Raw genomic sequence first — 18,266 nt, 5'->3', positions numbered from 1 at the left:
AATAGCCGCCTGGACCCCAAAGGCAGAGACTTGAAAATTTTGCTTAAGGATGGTCTCCAATTTGCGCTCCTCAGAGTCCCGCAAGGCAGAACCGCCCTCAACAGGCACGGTATGCCGCTTGGAAATAGCCGAGACCACCGCATCCACGACTGGCGAAGCTAACGTAGCCCGATCCCCTTCAGGAATGGGATACAGGCGAGCCATGCTGCGCGCCAGCCGAAACGGCGTCTCCGGCGTTTTCCACTGCTCAAGAATAATATCCCGAATATCCTGATGCATAGGAAAAGAGCGGGAAACGGAACGGATCCCTCGTAACAGAGGGTCCCCCACACGCGGAGTCTCCGGCGGCGCATCCTCAAAACGCAAAGCCGAAGAAACCTGTTGAATAAGGTCAGGCAGCTCATCTCTCTGAAAAAGGCGCACCACGGACGCCTCGTCACTGGAGAACGGGAAACCCGACAACCCGCCGCCAGCTTCCGTCCCCTCCAGAGGGTCCTGGAATTCCTCAGAAGGGTCCAGGTCCTCCTCCAGACCGACACGTTCCTCCGACCACAAATCCTCGTCCCACGACACCCGCGGACGCTTGGACAAGAGAGGCGGCGGAGGGGACGTCACGTCAGACGAGAGAGGCAAAGCCGCAGGGAGCGCGGAGGAAACCCCACCCCCCGAGACCCCCTGGGCGCAACCGGGACCCCCAGCCGCCTGAAAATAGGCTTTGCATAATGAAAAGAAAAAATCAGGGGAAAAACCCCCCGAGGGTCCCAAGGGACTCCCTGCCACAGCAGGGGACCCAGCAGAAACCTGCCCCTGCTTAGCCAAAACAGGGGGAAGGTCACCTGAGGTGGAAGACAAAATGGAGGGGCCAGACAGAGAAGATGGCGTCTTTCCCGCCAAAACAGCTCCCTCCATAGCCTGCAGCGGCTGAGAGACCTGAATAGTCTCAGCCGCTAAAACAGGCAAGCCGGCATCAGCTGTCAAAATATCAGCTGAGAGGGAATCCTCTAAAACCCGACCGTCGGCGGCTCGGGGAATCCCTCCGTGGGCGGACGGAGAAGACCGGGCTTCTCCACCGTTCCCTGCCGACTCGCGAGGCACCATCGGCGGGGAGCTCTGGGCGCCTGCAGCCGCTGCCGACGGAGCTCCTCCACCGCACCGGCCTGAACACCGCTTGCACAGGCCGGCCGCGAGTGCCTCGCGTCTGGAGCACAATGAGCACTTCTTCCCTTTAGAAGTGCTCATTGCTCCATACGCGACCTAGCTGTAAAAAAGTGCCGGTTAGTTGAAAAAATACAGTAAAATACAGTTTTCTTAAAGGGATACAACCCTCCAGACCAGCACTACCTCAGGATTTTTTTTTTTTTTTTTTTTACAGAACAGACTCCACAGGCTCTCGAAGCAATATGCCTTGCTTGATTTAGGGGGCAAGGCTTACTGCTGAGGCTCCTCTAAAAAAATATGGGGAGGTGGAGGAAGTGGGGGGAGGGACCCCGCTCGTGACCCGCCGGGTTTGACACCCCCGAGGTCGGACGAACCCCCAAACAGAGTCCGTCCAAGCTCCGTCCGGCTAAAAACAGGGACAATAAACCTCTAAACAAATTCCAACAGCCCTACCAAGGGAGATGGGTACAGATCACTCAACACCTGCTGGAGACTGAAAGAAGACTGAGGGAAATAGAGAGGAGGGGCTAGGATATACTGTCCCAAAGTTTTGTTTTCAGTCTCCACCTGCTGGTCATGATTAGATATATACCCAATCGTAAAGTTAACCTCTACTGGTCTGGAGAGTGCTAAAGAACTACAATTTTCTCTGTTAGCGCCCCCTCTCTCTGGAATAGTATTCCAAATTACTTACATGAAAAATCAACTCTTGCCAACTTTAAGGTGAAGTTAAAGACATTTCTCTTTCACGATGCTTTTGTAACATAAACTGTCCTTTTAAAGGGCGACTTAGATCCAAGAAAGGTTTTTACCTTCAGCGCCCCTTCCCTTTTGTTATTCTTCCCCTTGCACATTCTCTTTCTCTCTATCAATTGTAGTTCTAACCTTTCCTTCCCTTTTGTTCCCGTTTATCAACGTCTTTAAAAATTGTTACTACTCCTGGTTTGTTTTTGTTTAAAATGTATTTTATTTAGCACATTGTTTTAGCGTTTTTGTACACCGCCTAGAAGGCTTGATTGGGTGGTATAAGAAACTTTGAATAAACTTGAAACTTGAATGCAAAAAAAAAATCCTGAACATCTGCCTCCAACATAGGCAAGAGGTAGAGGTCAGTGAGAAAGAAAACATTCACGTGCCACATGCACCACCCCTCACAATCCCTAGAAGCACAAAGCACCATAGTTAGAGACGCATGGTCGGACCAGACCTGCAGCTCAATATCTGAACCATGATGATGTGGTACTGCCATGTCCCCAAATAAACTACCTTTTTCCCATGGTAGCTCCACAGATCTAGGTAGACTTCCTCTAATACTTAACCATTTCAGTAGCTCAATGATTTATAAGTCATCTAATAAAAATAGATCTTTTTATTCGGCATCTGGTTTTCTGACTATAGTAAAATAAAATGTAAGAAATATATAGTTTTTTTGTATCATCCTTTTTCTATCTGAATTGAAGACACCTGTCTTGTAGTCTGACTAGTGAAAACTGTGGCCTTAAGCTCTTGTACCACTTACTAGAGAATGACACGGGGACAAACTTTCCCGTCCGGTGTCAGGTCAAAAGCGTGCCGGGACAAAGGCGCGCCCAGACAATTGAGCGCAGCGTGGAGGCACGCACCGCTCAAAATTACAGTTTTTAGGGCTCCGACGGGGGGGGCGTGGGGGGAACCCCCCCACTTTACTTAATAGACATCGCGCCGCGTTGTGGGGGCATTGTGGGGGGTTGTAACCCCCCACATTTTACTGAAAACTTCACTTTTTCCCTGTTTTAAAGGAAAAAGTTAAGTTTACAGTAAAATGTGGAGGGTTACAACCCCCCAAATCCCCCATAATGCCAGCGCGATGTCTATTAAGTAAAGTGGGGGGTTCCCCAACAAAACCTAAAAACTGTAATTTTCTTCAGCGCGCGCCTCCATCTTGCGCTCAGTTGTCGGCGCCTTTGTCTATGAACCTTCCTGTCCCCGCAAGTTTTGTTGCTGTCCTTGTCCCTGCTCCATTCCTGTAAGCTCTGCCTTAACTGCACAAGCCTCGAACACTTATGAATTTAAAGTGTTTGAGGCATGTGCAGATGAGGACAGAGCTTGCACGAATGAGGCAGAGACAGGAAAAGAACTCACTGGTGGGGACGTAGAAAATTTGTCTCCATGTCATTCTCTACCGCTTACTTAATTTTATTATAACCTGAGAAATATTATGAAGAAATCTCCCTATATTGAATTTCATTACAAATCTGTCAGTGCACCTGCCTAATGACTCACCACACCCCTTCAGTTCACCCACATCCCCAGCTCTGCCAATGTACTTGGATGACACATATAGAATAAACTTTAAAAAATTGTGAACATAACCTAAATGAGCTAAAGCCTCAACATTCTTTGCAGGTTCAAAATCCCATTGTAAACTTCTTTTCTTTTTCTTTCATGTATAATTTATGTTCTCACCTCTTCAGAGAAGGTTTGGAGTTGATCCTTGGAGTACACATACTGCCAGATCCTTTCCATGTCATTCCAATCTCGGACAATACCGTGTTCCATGGGGTAGCGGATGGAGAGCAAGCCTCGGTGCTCCTGAAAGGGCAGAAACAGGGACTGGTCAGTATCTCAGGGATGGATTGACACATTTGTCTTGGGAAAGATATGCTGGTATGGTACAGCAGATCTCCATGCTCCTAGGAAGGCAGACAAAGACATGGTCAGCACATTTTCCTGAGGAAGGAAAAATTATGTTTTTACCTGTTAATTTTCCTTCCTTTAGACGCAGCAGATGAATCCAGATTAGTGGGATAGCACACATTTGCCAGCAGGTGGAGATAGAGAAACTGATTAAAAGGTGGTCTTATTGGTTGGCACTCCTCCTGTATCTTCAGTATTGCTCCTTGCCCAAACATCCAGAACTAGTATATGTTGAGCATGTAAAAATTTCTTTCCAATAACAAATTTCAAAGGTAATAATACAGAATACAACTACCAACAATAACAAAACTTCTGAAACTTGCAAAAGAGAAACCAACAGACAATATCCAGAAAGGATGGGGCTCTGGATTCATCTGCTGCATCTAAAGGAAAGAAAATTAACAGGTAAGAACATAATTTTTCCTTCCTTAGCAACAGCAGCAGATGAATCCAGAGACTAATGAGATGTAGCAAAGCAATCCTCAATCTGGGTTGGAAGCTAACACCACCAACGCAATGACCAAAGCCCCAAAATCATTCTCCGCAAGTGCTGTCACATACAAGCGGTAATGCTTAGAGAAGGTATTCTTAGAAGACCAAGTAGCCGCACAACAAATCTCCTCCAATGAAAAGCATCTGGACTCAGCCCAGGAAATTGCAATCGCTCTAGTTGAATGAGCATGAAGTTCTTCCGGCAACCACTTCCCTGATATCAAGTAAGTGGAAGCAATGGTCTCTTTGACCCATCGAGCGATGGAAGCTTTGGACACTGCCATACCTTTGTTGCGTCCTGCAAATAAAACAAAGAGGTGATCTGAACATCGAAAATCATTAGTAACCAGCAAATAATATAGAAGAATTCTATGCACATCCAGGAAACATAGTGAAGAGAAGTGCGCTCCCCAATCTTTCTCCCAGAAAGCAGGAAGGAATAGAGACTGGTTGACATGAAAGGTTGAGACCACCTTAGGGAGAAAAGATGGAACAGTCTGAACTGACACCCATGAATTTGAAATTCACAAAAAAGGATCTCTGCAGGACAACGCCTGCAACTCCGAAATCCGCCAGGCTGAAGCCATTGGCACAAGAAACATCACTTTCAATGTCACATCCTTTAGAGTTGCCTTGGATAAAGGTTCAAATGGGGCCTTCTGTAACCCCCCCCCCAAGGACTACCTTAAGACGCCACTCTGGACAGGGCTTCTTAACGGGCGGACGAATATGTTGTACACCTTTCAGGAACCGAACTACATCTGGTTGAGAAGCAAGAGAAGAGTGAGCCATGTGGCCTCTGTAACAAGCAATGGCCGCCACTTGAACTTTAAAAGAATTGTACGCCACGCCTTTGGCTACACCCTCCTGAAGAAAAGAAAGAATGTGAGCTAGAGAAGCGTGACAGGGCTAAATACCCTGATTACCACACCAAGACTCGAAAACTCTCCAGACTCTAGCATACGACGCAGACGTAGATTTCTTCTTTGCCTGAAGAAGAGTCAAAATAACCTGTTCCGAATATCTCTTACGCCTCAGCTGTGACCTTTCAAGACCAAAGTGGAATGGATTTTCCATGTTGATCGGACCCTGGGTGAGTAAATCTTGAGTCACCGGAAATCTCAACATGTCACCCAGCAAAAGACCCCTCAGATCTTTTTGGACAGAGAGGAGAGTTCCCATTCTCCGGGATCTAGAAGATTTCTTCTGAGGAAGTTTGCCTTAACATTTGCTTGTCCTGCAATGTGAGCCGCCGAGAGAAGAGGAAGATGAATTTATGCCCATTGAAGCAGAACTATGGCCTCGCTGACTGAGGACTTCGTGTACCTCACTGCCTGTTGATATATGCCACTGCCGTGACTCTGTCCAAAAAGACCCTTGTCGGTCCTGAATCATGGGCTGAAACGCCTGAAGTACTAGCCTGATCATTCTCAACTCTAGAAGATTGATCGACCATTGAGCCTCCTCCGGAGACCATACTCCCTGCGCTGAGGACTGAAGGCACTGAGTCCCCCATCCCAGCAGACTGGCATCCATGGTAATTATGATCCAGTCCTGGTGTTGCAAGTGGCATTCCTTTGAACAGATTGATCTTGGTGAGCCACCAATTCATGCTGAGCGATGCTTGAGGAGTCCACTGCAGATGACGATTGTAATCCTGAGACATCGGGGACTATCGGGAGAGAAGTTACTGCTGCAACGGTCTCATGTGGAGGTGAGCCCAGGGCACCACTTCTAGAGCCGCCACCATTGATCCCAGAACCTGCACATAATCCCACACTCTCGGTCTGGGTGACTGGAGAAGCAAGTGAATTTAAAACTGCAACTTCTGTCCCCGGTCTTTGGGAAGAAACACTTTCCCTACCTTTGTGTCGAACTTCACACCCAGATGCTCCAATGATTGGGATGGGGTAAGAGAGCTCTTTGGAAAATTGATGACCCACACTAAAGACTGAAGAAGGGAGATCACCCTTTGGGCTACTGTCAAACTCTCATGTCTGGAAGACGCACTGATCAACTAGTCATCCAAGTAAGGATGTACTTGAATCCCCTCTTTGCGAGGAAATGCCACCACTATTACCATTACCTTTGAAAATGTGCGTGGCACTGTGGCTAGAACAAAGGACATCGCTCGAAACTGATAATGCTGGCCTAGGACTGCAAATCGAAGAAACCGCTGATGCGGTGACCATATTGGAATATGCAAGTAAGCCTCTGAGATCGAGAGATGTAAGGAACTCCCCTGGTTGAACCGCTGCAATGATCGATCGCACAGTTTCCATACGGAAATGTCTGACGTTGAGAAATTGGTTGACACGTTTGAGATCCAGCACTGGTCTGACCGACCCTCCCTTCTTGGGCACTATGAAGTAAATGGAATATCTTCCCTGGCCCTTTTCTTTTGGAGGAACAGGAATCACAGCCCTGAGATCCAGAAGAACTTGAAGGGTGACCTGCACTGATTCTCTCTTGGCTGCCCCTGTGCAAGGGGATACCAAGAAAGAATCTGCGACGGGAGAGGAAAATTCTAATTTGTAACCTTCTCAAATGATGTCCAATACCCACTGATCGGACGTTATCTTAGCCCACTCCGCTAGAAAGGAAGACAGCTGACTCCCTAAGGTTATGACAGAGGGAGCCGATATCCCGTCATTGGGAATTGCATAAGGCTGAAGTACGGCTGGCTGAGTGGCTGGGGGTTTTGTAGGATGAAAGGAATTCTTTCGTGGTAACCTAGGCCTAGAATTATAGAAAGAACTGTAAGAGGGTCCGGAAGCGAGGTCTGGCAGACGAGGTTTTCAAAGGAGCTTTAGGCTTATCCTCTGGCAACCTCTGTGTTTTGGTATCACCAAAATTTATTACCAATTTATCTAAATCTTCTCCAAATAACAGACGACCCTTAAAAGGTAGCCTCACGCACCTAAGTTTGGAAGCCACATCCGCCGCCCAGTTAAGGAGCCACAAAGATCTGTGAGAAACTACTGAAAAAGACATTTGTTTTGCAGAAGCGCAAATAATATCATATAAGGTGTCTGCCAAATACGCTAGACCCGTTTCCATATCTGCAAAGTCAGATGGAACAGAAACCCCTGTCTTCATCATTTTATCTGTCATGTGTTGAGCCATTGTAGACATGCCCGTGCAGCATAGGAACTGCACACAGCTGCCTGCAATGTAACTGCTGCTACTTCAAAGGACATCTTAAGTGAAGATTCTATCTTCCTATCCAGATTGTCTTTCAACGCTATACCTCCCTCAACTGGCAAAGTAATCTTTTTGGTGACTGCGGCCAAAAAGTGTCCACCCTCGGGAGCTTAAACTTCTCCAGTTCGTCCTGAGCTAGTGGGTACAACTGCCACATGGCTTTTGTCACCTGCAGACCTGCTTCTAGCTTGTCCCATTGAGCAATAATAAGTTCCTTATGAACCGGAAAAGACCTAGGTGGTTTTCGCGTTCCCGCCATAAGAGGGTTAGCTGTCCCTGTTACTTGTGGATCCTCCTGAGAGATGTTTAACCCTTATAATGCCTTAGAAATCAGAGACGATAGTTCTTCCCTGTGAAAAAGACAGAGCACTGTAGGATCATCTATTTCCCTACCTAGCTCCTCCTCCAAGTCCAAGTCTGGCACTTCTCCCTCTTCCAGAGACACAGGAAGAGCCAGGGATAAGGGGGAGTCCAATGCAGGGTCCCCTTCATCCGTGGGAGCCGGCCTGCGATGTTTAGCCATCTGAGACTCCGCCAGAGTTGTAGTAGCCAGGAGTACAGAAAAATTTAAATCCGATTTATGTGCAGGCTGAGAACTCTGCAATAAAAATGCTCAGTGCATTAGCATAATAAACTCCGGTGAAAAAGTGCCCTAAATTAACCCAGCCAGCCTGCATAGTTTCCTTCATTGAAACCATGTCTAAACAATATCAGAGGAACCGCCAACAGCCGCCGACGTGCAGTGAAGCAAGGTGGGCTCAACCGCGAGTGAAGGGGAGCTCGACGTGCTTGAACAGTGCAGGAAACAACAGACTTGCTAGCCGGTAAAAGAACTTCTTCTGCCGTAACATCTGTACACCCAGCGGTACACAGTCCAGATGGTGTTCTGCGCTTCCCACAACGTGAACACCTCTTAACTGCCACTGCCACCATTTTTTTTTTTTAAGTGAAAACACCACACACTGCTGCAAAGTATGACTGAAAACCAAATATATCTAAACTGCCTGCAAATCCCACGGTCAGCACTAGAAACCGGATAGAAAGAAATAGTCTTACTCACCAAAAATATTCCTACCTGACATTGACAGGAAAGAAATTATGGCTGGCAGTTGTAAACTGTAAGCTGACAGAAAAGTACAGCACAGCTAACTGACTGTGGGACTCTTTTTTTTTTTCTCTCTCTCAAAGAAAGAAGAAAATTGAGAGCCCAAAGTAAACCCCTCAATCCACTGGAGGGGAGGGTGGAGCAGGGACCTAGGGTGGCCCAGGTGTAACTCCCAAAGCTGGCACCGCTCAGCCAGTCACCTCTGTCTATCTGAAGAGAAATATTCTCAACAGAAGAACAGTAACTGATTGACTACAGTATACCTTACTTCAGTGGTTCTTAAACCTGTCCTGGGGAACCCCTAGCTGGCTGAGTTGTCAAGATATCCCTAATGAATATGCTTGAGGCAGATTTTCATATAACAGAGGTGACAGGCATGTAAATCTGCCTCATTTCTGCTACTACCACTATTTATTTCTATAGCATTACCAGACACATGCAGTGCTGTACATTAAACACGCAAGAGACAGTCCCTATTCAAATCTAATTATGACAGACATATACAGGACAAGTGCTTTGCTCCACCCTCACAGAAATTCTTGTTCAATTTTTTAAAAGCTTTATTGATAAAAGTTTGTCCAGACTTCATGGCCCCTTCCCAAAGGCTGGGGAGGAGGAAAGGAGCCATAACACTCAAACTACCCAGAAAGAGTGGTGGGGGGGGTCTTAAAGAATCTTTTTTTTTTTTTTTTTTTTTTTTTTTTCCATTATATTTTTATTTTCAAATTTTACAAAAAGTGTACATAATAATAAAATACATTTGATATATGCATGGTATCACTTTTATATATAACACAATGTATGTCTGACTTTGATTTTCCCCTTCACCCTCCCCCCACCCTTTTATTGCCTTAATATAATATTTTCAAATTTTATAAAAGTATACAACATATTGGAATACAATTGATAATTATTCAATAACATATTTATATCTACTACAATATATTCTGGATAAATTTCCCTCCCCCCACCCTTCTATTATTTTTTAATCATTTGTTACATTTTGTATCATATATTATAATATATTATATATAAATTGTTTTCCTTATCCCCCCTATATGTGTGTCATAAAAAAAAAGAAAATCTCTAAAAGAAGAAAAGAAGAAAAAGTATTCTATTATTTAATCATTGCAGTATTTTGTCAATGGCCCCCATATTTTTATAAATTTATTATATGTCCCCTTTTGTACTGCTATTGTTCTTTCCATTTTAAAAACATGGCATATTGTATTCCACCAAAATGTGTAGTTTAGGTTGTTGTAATTTTTCCAGTTATTAGTTATATGTTGAATGGCAACCCCTGTCATAATTAATAAAAGTTTATTATTTTCTGGTGAAATTTGACTTTTTTTTCTCATCATTGTTCCAAATAAAATTGTATCATATGATATTGCAATATGATTTTCCATTAATTTATTAATTTGTGGCCAAATTGAATTCCAAAATATTTTAATATAAGGACAATGATATAATAAATGATCTAATGTCCCTGGTTCTAGATTACAGTGCCAGCATCTATTAGACTTAGAACTGTCTAGTTTTTGTAAACGAGTAGGGGTCCAAAAAGCTCTATGTAATAAAAAGAACCATGTTTGTCTCATAGACGCTGACACTGTACATCCCATTCTCCAAGACCAAATTAGTGGCCATTGAGATGCATTAATTTGATGTCCAATCTCAATGCTCCAAATGTCTCTTAGACCATTTTTTGGTTTTTTATTTAAATATCCAGATATTAATTTATACCACAATGCGGCTTGATGTCCTAGGAAGTCTGCTTTAAAGCATAAGAACTTTAAACTATATTGATTGTTTAATGATTTCCATTCAGGGAACCCAACCTGAATGGCCTGCTTCAATTGCAACCATTTAAAACTTTGTGTTTTATTAAGACCAAATCTATGTTGCAATTGTGAAAAATCCAGCAGTTTACCTTCTGAAATAATATCATCTAGAGATCTGATTCCTGCAATAATCCAGTTCTTCCAAAGGATTTGAGCTCCGCCTACTTTGATCTTGGAGTTTATCCATATGGATTGATTAGTTGATTTATATATTGGGATGGGTGTTAATTTATCAATAAATCTCAATGTTTTCCAAGTATCCATTATTATTTTATTTTCTCTGTATCTTTTAGGTATATTAATACTTGGTAAATGAACTAAATTTAGGGGAAACATAAGGCGCCATTCCAAATATAACCAATCTGGTGCATTATCTATAAGTTCTGGGAGGATCCAATACATACCCTGACGTAGAATATAGGCTTGATGGTACCTATAGAAATTTGGAAAATTTACCCCTCCCTCCTTAATTGATTTTTGTAAGGTTACTAAAGCTATTCTAGGTGTTTTACCAAGCCAAAGAAATTTTGTTAAAATTCTATTAAGCTTCTTATAAAAGGACCCCTGAAAATAAATAGGTATCATACTCATTTGGTAGCAAACCACAGGCAACATCATCATTTTAATAGTTTGAACTCTGCCCCACCAAGATATATGTAATGGGTTCCATTGTTCACATAACTCCGTTACTTTTTTTAATACATATTTTTCATTTTCTTTTACAGTATCTTCAATTGTTTTTTTAACTTGAATGCCTAGATATTTAAATCCTTCTTCTTTCCATATGAATGGAAAAATATCAAATAATCCTTTTACACAGTAAACATTCAAGGGTATAATTTCAGATTTATTCCAATTAATTTTATAACCTGAAAATTTGCCAAACTTATCAATTAATTCCAATAAAGAAGATAAGGTAGACTCTGGATTTCTCAAATAAAGCAAAATATCATCAGCATAAGCCGAAATTTTATATTCCATATCTGAATATGGAATTCCTTGTATCTCCCTCGTTTGCTGTATTGCTAACAATAAGGGTTCTAATACAACATCAAATAACAAAGGAGATAAAGGACAACCTTGTCTAACTCCCCTTTGCAATTGAAAACCATCAGATATCTTATTATTAATATTTAATCTTGCAATCGGGAAGCTATACAATGTTTTTACCATTTGTATAAATCCAGAACCTATACCAAACCATTCTAAAGCCTGATACATAAAATTCCATTCTACCCTATCAAATGCTTTCTCAGCATCTAATGAAACTGTAAATGCCGGTTCATCCATTTTTTTTGACAAGTTTAGCATGTGAAATAATAGTCTAGAGTTATTGGAGGAATGTCTTTTAGCAACGAAACCCATTTGATGCATATCTATAATATGTGGGAGAGCTTTGGCTAATCTCAAAGCCAAAATTTTCGCCAATAGTTTATTATCAACGTTTATCAAAGATATAGGCCTGTAGTTTGAAACCAAAGTAGGATCTTTATTTGGCTTAGGCAAAACAATTATTATTGATTCAGCCATAGTACCTTTTATATTACCTTTTATAAGTTGTGTCTGATATAATTTTAATAAATGTGGGGAGAGGATATTTTGAAATGTTTTATAAAATTCTACTGTGTAACCATCACCACCTGGAGCGGATCCAACTCTAAGAGATCTCAATGCTGTTTCTAATTCTTTTAATGATATAGGTTCTTCTAAACTTCGTTTTATATGATCAGGAATCTTAGGTCCATTTATTAAATCTAAAAATTTTTTCCCATCTTTTTGTTTCTCCAAATAAGGTTCGGTAGAATATAGATCCTTATAAAAATTTAAAAATTGTTTTAATATTATATTTGTTTGATTTGTTATTATACCATTATCATCTTTTATTCCATTAATATTAGTTCTCCTTTTTTTTGCCTTAAGATAATTTGCTAATAATTTTCCCGCCTTATTAGAATTTCCATAATACATCGTTTGTTTGGAAAACAAATCTTTTCTTATCATTTTTGAAGTTAATTCATTATATTTACCTTTTACTTTCAAAAGAGCTTGCAAAACTTCATATTCCCATTTACTTATCAATTTAGCTTCTAATATTTTTATTTCTTTTTCTAATTCTATATATTGTTTTTTAATTTGTTTCCTAATAAAAGCTGAATATGATATGATATTACCCCTCATAGTTGCTTTAAATGCATCCCATACATTCTCTATAGATGTATCTTCCATTAAATTTATTTGAAAAAATTCATTAATTTGTGTTTTAAAATTTTCCAAAAATTTGTCATCCACAAGCAATGCATTATCAAATCTCCAAAGAGGTCTATTATTTTCTAATTGATCTAATTGTAATTCTATCCATATTCCCGCATGATCCGAAATGATAATAGGATCAATGGAGGCTTTAATCACTTGTTGCACTTTATTTGTTGAAACAAAAATATAATCTATTCTTGAAAATGATTTATGAACCTGTGAACAAAATGAATACTCCTGATCATTAAAATGAAGAATACGCCATATATCTTTCAAATCACATGATCGAACTAAATTATCTAGACCTAAAGATTTAATATTTTTACCTGGTTTTTTATCCAATAATGGATCCATTACAGCATTAAAATCTCCAGCCACCACTAAATTAGAGGCAGCCAGTGGTAATAACATATTTTGTAGCTTTTTGAAAAATTCTGATTGATTCGAATTAGGGGCATATATATTAAATAACGTCAGGGTATCATTTCCCATACCTATATCAATATGTATCCATCTACCATGTGGATCTGAATTTTTTACCTTTATATTGGCCATACATTTTTTGTTTATAAGGATTGCAACCCCTGCTTTTTTGCCCACTGCTGGAGCAAAAAAACATTCTTTTATCCATCCACCTGATAATTTCTGTGATTCCTTCATATTAAGATGGGTCTCTTGCAGACAGTAAATATCTGCATTTTGTTTTTTTAAAAATGTTAATATTTTTTTCCTTTTAATTACGTGATTCAGGCCATTGACATTAATAGAATATATTTTAAAAGACATTATATATTTTAATACTTTTCATTATCTTATTCTTCCTCTCCTCTTTCATATTTAATATCCAAAAAATTTTCTTCATGGCACACATATTTAACCCTAATGTATCTCCCTTAATTATTCTAATAAATATTCTCCTTATCCCTCCCTTTCCCACCCAATATATTGGCTGCTTAAGGATACACATTGGAACTGTAATCCTAACATTCTCCCCATTCCAGGCAATCAATATTCAATTGTTTAAACAAATTTCCCTTCTATCTATCTATATTGATCTTTTATATATATTTAATCATTTTCCATAACATTTTATTAATGTATCATTTTCCATTTAACAATATGTTAATTTGTATTTCCTTAGTATTATGATTTCAACATGTAATTATTTTAAACATATATGCAGTGTATTATTTAATAATTTTCCTATATTCTGTTCTTTCTTTCATATAATTATTATTGTCTTTTCTTTGTATTGTTTTCCTCCATTTCTTCAAATATTTCGATATGTTATATTTTCTAATTTTTCATAGAGTCTTCAAAACCATCTTAATATATTATGTTAATATATCATAGGTTCTGGTTTAGAGAGAAACTCTTTTAGTTTTTCGGGATCCTCAAAATATAAGGACTTGTCTCCAGATGACACTCTCATTTTCGCCGGGTAGTATAGACCATATTTAAATCCTTTTTCTTTGAGTAGAGGTCTCATGTCTAGTAGTTTTTTCCTTTTAGTTGCTGTGTTTTTGGCGAAGTCTGGTAAAAACCATAATCTTGATCCTTTATAATTTAAGTTTTTATCTTTTTTTGCAGCATTTAGTATCTCTAGTGCTTGTTGGTATCTCAACATTTTGAAAATGATTGGTCTTGGTCTGTTTTTATTTTCTAGATTTTTTATTGGGATTCTATGCGCCCTTTCAATTTCAATTGGTTGTTTCAAGTCTAATTGTAGAATTTTTGGAATTAAATTTTCAAGGAAAAGGATAGTATTTTTTCCCTCTAGATTTTCTTGTATTCCAAAGAGTTTGATGTTCTTTCTTCTTCCTCTATTCTCGTAATCCTCCAGTTGATCTTTTAATTTATTTAATTCAAGGCTGTCGTTTTTACATCTTTTTGATTCACATTCTATAGGAAGAGATGGGAGGAGGGACAGGGAACCACCAGGTTCTGCACCCTTGGGCCTCCTGGTCGGACTCAGTTATGCCAAGCCCTTTCTGCTTGCTTCCATCCAAAACACAAACTCATTGTACTAAGTCCTGTACAGGAATCTCCAGACCAGCCCCAGACTGCACAGGTCTACACAACCTCCATCTGCCGGAGACTGAAAAATACCGGCTAGCTACAGAATGCATAGAACCCTTATAAGGCGAGTGTAAACCCATGTGACTGGACTGGACAGATGATGAAGAAGCTACACTCCTAGTTATCTTCCTAATTCACCTCATTTGTCAAATTTGTTTTACAACATCTTTGTGAACTCATATTGTCTATAGTTCTGTAATTTAATTGCTTCCAGATACTAATTTATCTTTTTCTTTTGGAAGTGTTTCCGTAATTTTGCTCAGTAGCAAAGTTAGAGAATTCAACTTCATAGTCTTTCTTCCAGCTTTTGTGAAGTGGGTCACTTAAAGTATTTCTGAAACTTCTGGTATGATGAATGTAATCTTTTAAAGTATCTAAAGGAGCATATTAATTACCCTTATTGTAAGTAATAAAAGTTTTGTTAGGTTCTTGTTTATGAGGAATTTTTGCTTCATTAAGGGACACACTGCAAAGTGAAATGTAAGTGGCAGTGAAGTATATACATACACACACTAATACAGAAGAATGGAAACAAGTGTTTGCTTGCTTGGTTTAATAAAAACAACACAGATTGAACATTTTGGAAGGATCAAAGGGAGAGAATTCCAAGGATGTTTACCTCAGCTTTCGGTCCTATGAAGATGTCCCCCTCCAGGGCTCCAGCCATGACGCGTACATGCTTTGGACGTCCAACACTACAACAACAACACCACCACCAAGTACATAGTGTTAAAGAATGAGAAGAAGCAGGTTTAAGTTTAGGTTGTGCAAGACCTGTGCTGCGGCCTCTAGAGTTGCCAATCCCAACCCAGTCCTCAGGGCACACCTAGTCCCACTAGGTTTTCAAGATATCTACAATGAATATGCACAAGATAGATTTGCATGCACTGTCTCAATTACATGCAAATCTATCTCATGCATATTCAATGAAAACCTGATGGAACTAAGTTGGGAATGGCTGTTCGAGAGGATGAGAACTGACTGACTCTTTAAGGGTCTGCAGACTATGCCCAACAACCTTGGCTTTCTAAACCACCTGCATCTCTTTTTTTCCTCCCTGTTGAAACCCGACTTGTTCCCTCTATGACAGACTGGCTGTAGCAGGTATTTCTTGCAAATTAGGCAGTCACTCTTAACTGTAAGCTCCTAAATGTACATTTAATAATTATCCTGTATACCATATGCTTTACTTACATTCTAGTCATCTTCTGCATCATTACCTTTTGCTTATTATTGCCTAACTAAAAAAATGCAGAGGAGATATAACATCATACAAGTGTCATAACTGGCTAGACCATAAAAACAAAGATTAAGCCAGCTTGACAAGCCTGGGCCTACAGCTCCATTCCTATTACTTCATAATTCCCTAATGATCCATGCCAAAATCCAGCCAAAATACACTGCTATTGAATTAGCTCCATGTGCCTTGCTCCCACAACCAAAGCAGCAAGGTAAGTGTGAAAGCAGCTGTACAGGTCTTATGAAATACAGCTGCCTTCACACTTGCCTGCTGCTTTGGTTGTGGAAGCAAGGCACGTGGAGCTAATTCAACAGAAGTGTATTAGGGCTTGATTTTTGCATGGATCATTATGGAATTATGATGCAATAGGAATGGAGCTGTAGGTCCAGGCTTGTCAGGATCTTTCATGATCAAGCTTTAGAGACAGTCATTTCGCCTTGCCTCTAAGCTTTCTTCAGACTTCTCTTTGGAAGGAAACAGGGACATTATAATGGAAATCAACCCTACCTACCCTGGAAAGCTGTGCCAAGTCACCATATTTTCATGTCAAGGTCAGAGCTGCGATACCTCATCTTTTTTCTGGCTCAACCTCACTGAAACAACGTTCTGCCACAGTTTGCATTCCAGCCTCATCTGCTGCTTCTATAGAGATCTCTAGCTCTGACCCCATAAGATCTCAGAAGTTAGCAGCGACAAGAGCAGCCTGTATTGGAATGGGAGATCTCCAGGGACACAGATGCTGCACAGATGCAGGTAGTAGGGTTACTAGCTCAGCAGAGAGCAAACTCTCTCCTTTCCTACCATAAGTAAGCATTGAAACCAATGCCCCAACATGATGAAAACCAATACTGTCATACTTCAAAGATAATGTTAAAAGAGAGGCCCTGCACCCTCTGAATATTAGCCATTTCACAGAACTCCTTGCTACAGTAGGGATGCCACCAGGGAAGGCTGTTTTCCAGATGCTGTTCTTACACGGATCTAGTACTCATGAACCAGCAACAGAAGTACAGGTGTACCTGCTGATGCAACTGACTGGAAGTTTAGCTTTGTGCAACATTTAGCTGACACAAGCCAGCCTTTTTCAAAATCATTTTATAAGTGATAAAGGTACATTGATTTTTTTTTTTTATATATATACTGCATACAGAACTTTTTCAGAAATGGTCCATTAACCGGTGCATTATTTTCTCAAATATTCACTCAGAATGGCTTTACTGCATTTTTGATCTGCTGCACAGAAATGTGTTTTTGAAGTAGAAATTTGTTATGCTGCAGTCTGTATTTTACATCAGACACAGAAACACCACAGAACATATCGCTCGATACTTACTAGTTTGGGAAGCAGTACTTTGGGATCTGATCTCCAGCAAAACCAGCCTTAACAACTCCTGAACCCTAAAAAAGAGGAAAAGAGTGCCATAAGCTTCAACAGCGATGATACACACACACAATCTGATTCAGTCCAAGAAACAAACCATGGAATAGAGAACCGACACCCAATCCAACATAACTCATGCCAAACCAGGAAACCTGCAGAGCATGTAAAGCAACAACTGCACACTACTCAGCCTGTGAGACTTGTGGTGTTAGTAAGAAAGAAAAAAGGACTTAAACTCATTGTACACCAGGGAATCAACATTGTACACCAGTGAGCATTTACAACACAGTTCAGCCTAGAAAACTCACACACTATCAGAGTTGCCAAGAAAGCCAGTTGCAGGAGGGAGACTTTTTGGCCAGTCCTGATTTTGAAATTACATCCTAAAGCAGTGGAGGATTTGTAGTTCCAAACCTGTCCACTAAAATCAGTATTATAGATTTCATCATGTACCAGGATAGGGTTGTAAGAAATCCAGTAGCAGCCTAAAATCTCCCACTTAGAACTGGGTAACATGGCAGCGCTGCACTATGTATTCACACATAGCCAGCCCAATTAACCTGTAAAAGAGGGGTGGGAAATTATGGACCTTAAGGGTCACAACTCAGTCGTGTTTTCAAGATTGCTACAATGAATATGCATGAAATTTATTTGCATGCACTGTTACCATTGTATGCAAATAGATCTCATGCATATTCATTGTGGAAATCTTGAAAACCCATCTGGGTTGTGGCCCACTTCTGATGTAGCGTATACAGTATAAGGGAGCACTCACACCCACACCTTTGGCTTCTTCTCTCCAGATAAATATATCGTATACTCTACTGCTTATTA

The 18,266-nt window shown here is 40.5% G+C and overlaps 1 protein-coding gene and 1 long non-coding RNA gene across 2 annotated transcripts in view; one reads left to right on the top strand and one right to left on the bottom strand.

Moving 5' to 3' along the window:
• The window catches only part of LOC117362031 (beta-centractin), a 91,307-nt gene that overhangs the window by 61,046 nt on the left and 11,995 nt on the right, over positions 1-18,266 (bottom strand). The window contains exons 2-4 of the mRNA XM_033947764.1: positions 17,385-17,449; positions 15,431-15,506; positions 3,604-3,729 (exon numbers count right to left, since the gene is read on the bottom strand). Of these exons, the coding sequence (XP_033803655.1) occupies positions 3,604-3,729; positions 15,431-15,506; positions 17,385-17,449 (267 nt within the window). The remainder of the gene's footprint in view (positions 1-3,603; positions 3,730-15,430; positions 15,507-17,384; positions 17,450-18,266) is intronic.
• LOC117362032 lies at positions 3,241-15,242 on the top strand. The gene is made up of 2 exons (XR_004539787.1): positions 3,241-3,753; positions 14,641-15,242. It is a non-coding gene; the product is annotated as an uncharacterized LOC117362032 (long non-coding RNA).

The sequence above is a fragment of the Geotrypetes seraphini genome, chromosome 6 (genome assembly GCF_902459505.1).
Source record: "Geotrypetes seraphini chromosome 6, aGeoSer1.1, whole genome shotgun sequence".
Lineage (NCBI taxonomy): Eukaryota > Metazoa > Chordata > Amphibia > Gymnophiona > Dermophiidae > Geotrypetes > Geotrypetes seraphini.
This window is presented reverse-complemented; position numbering and strand designations above follow the sequence as displayed.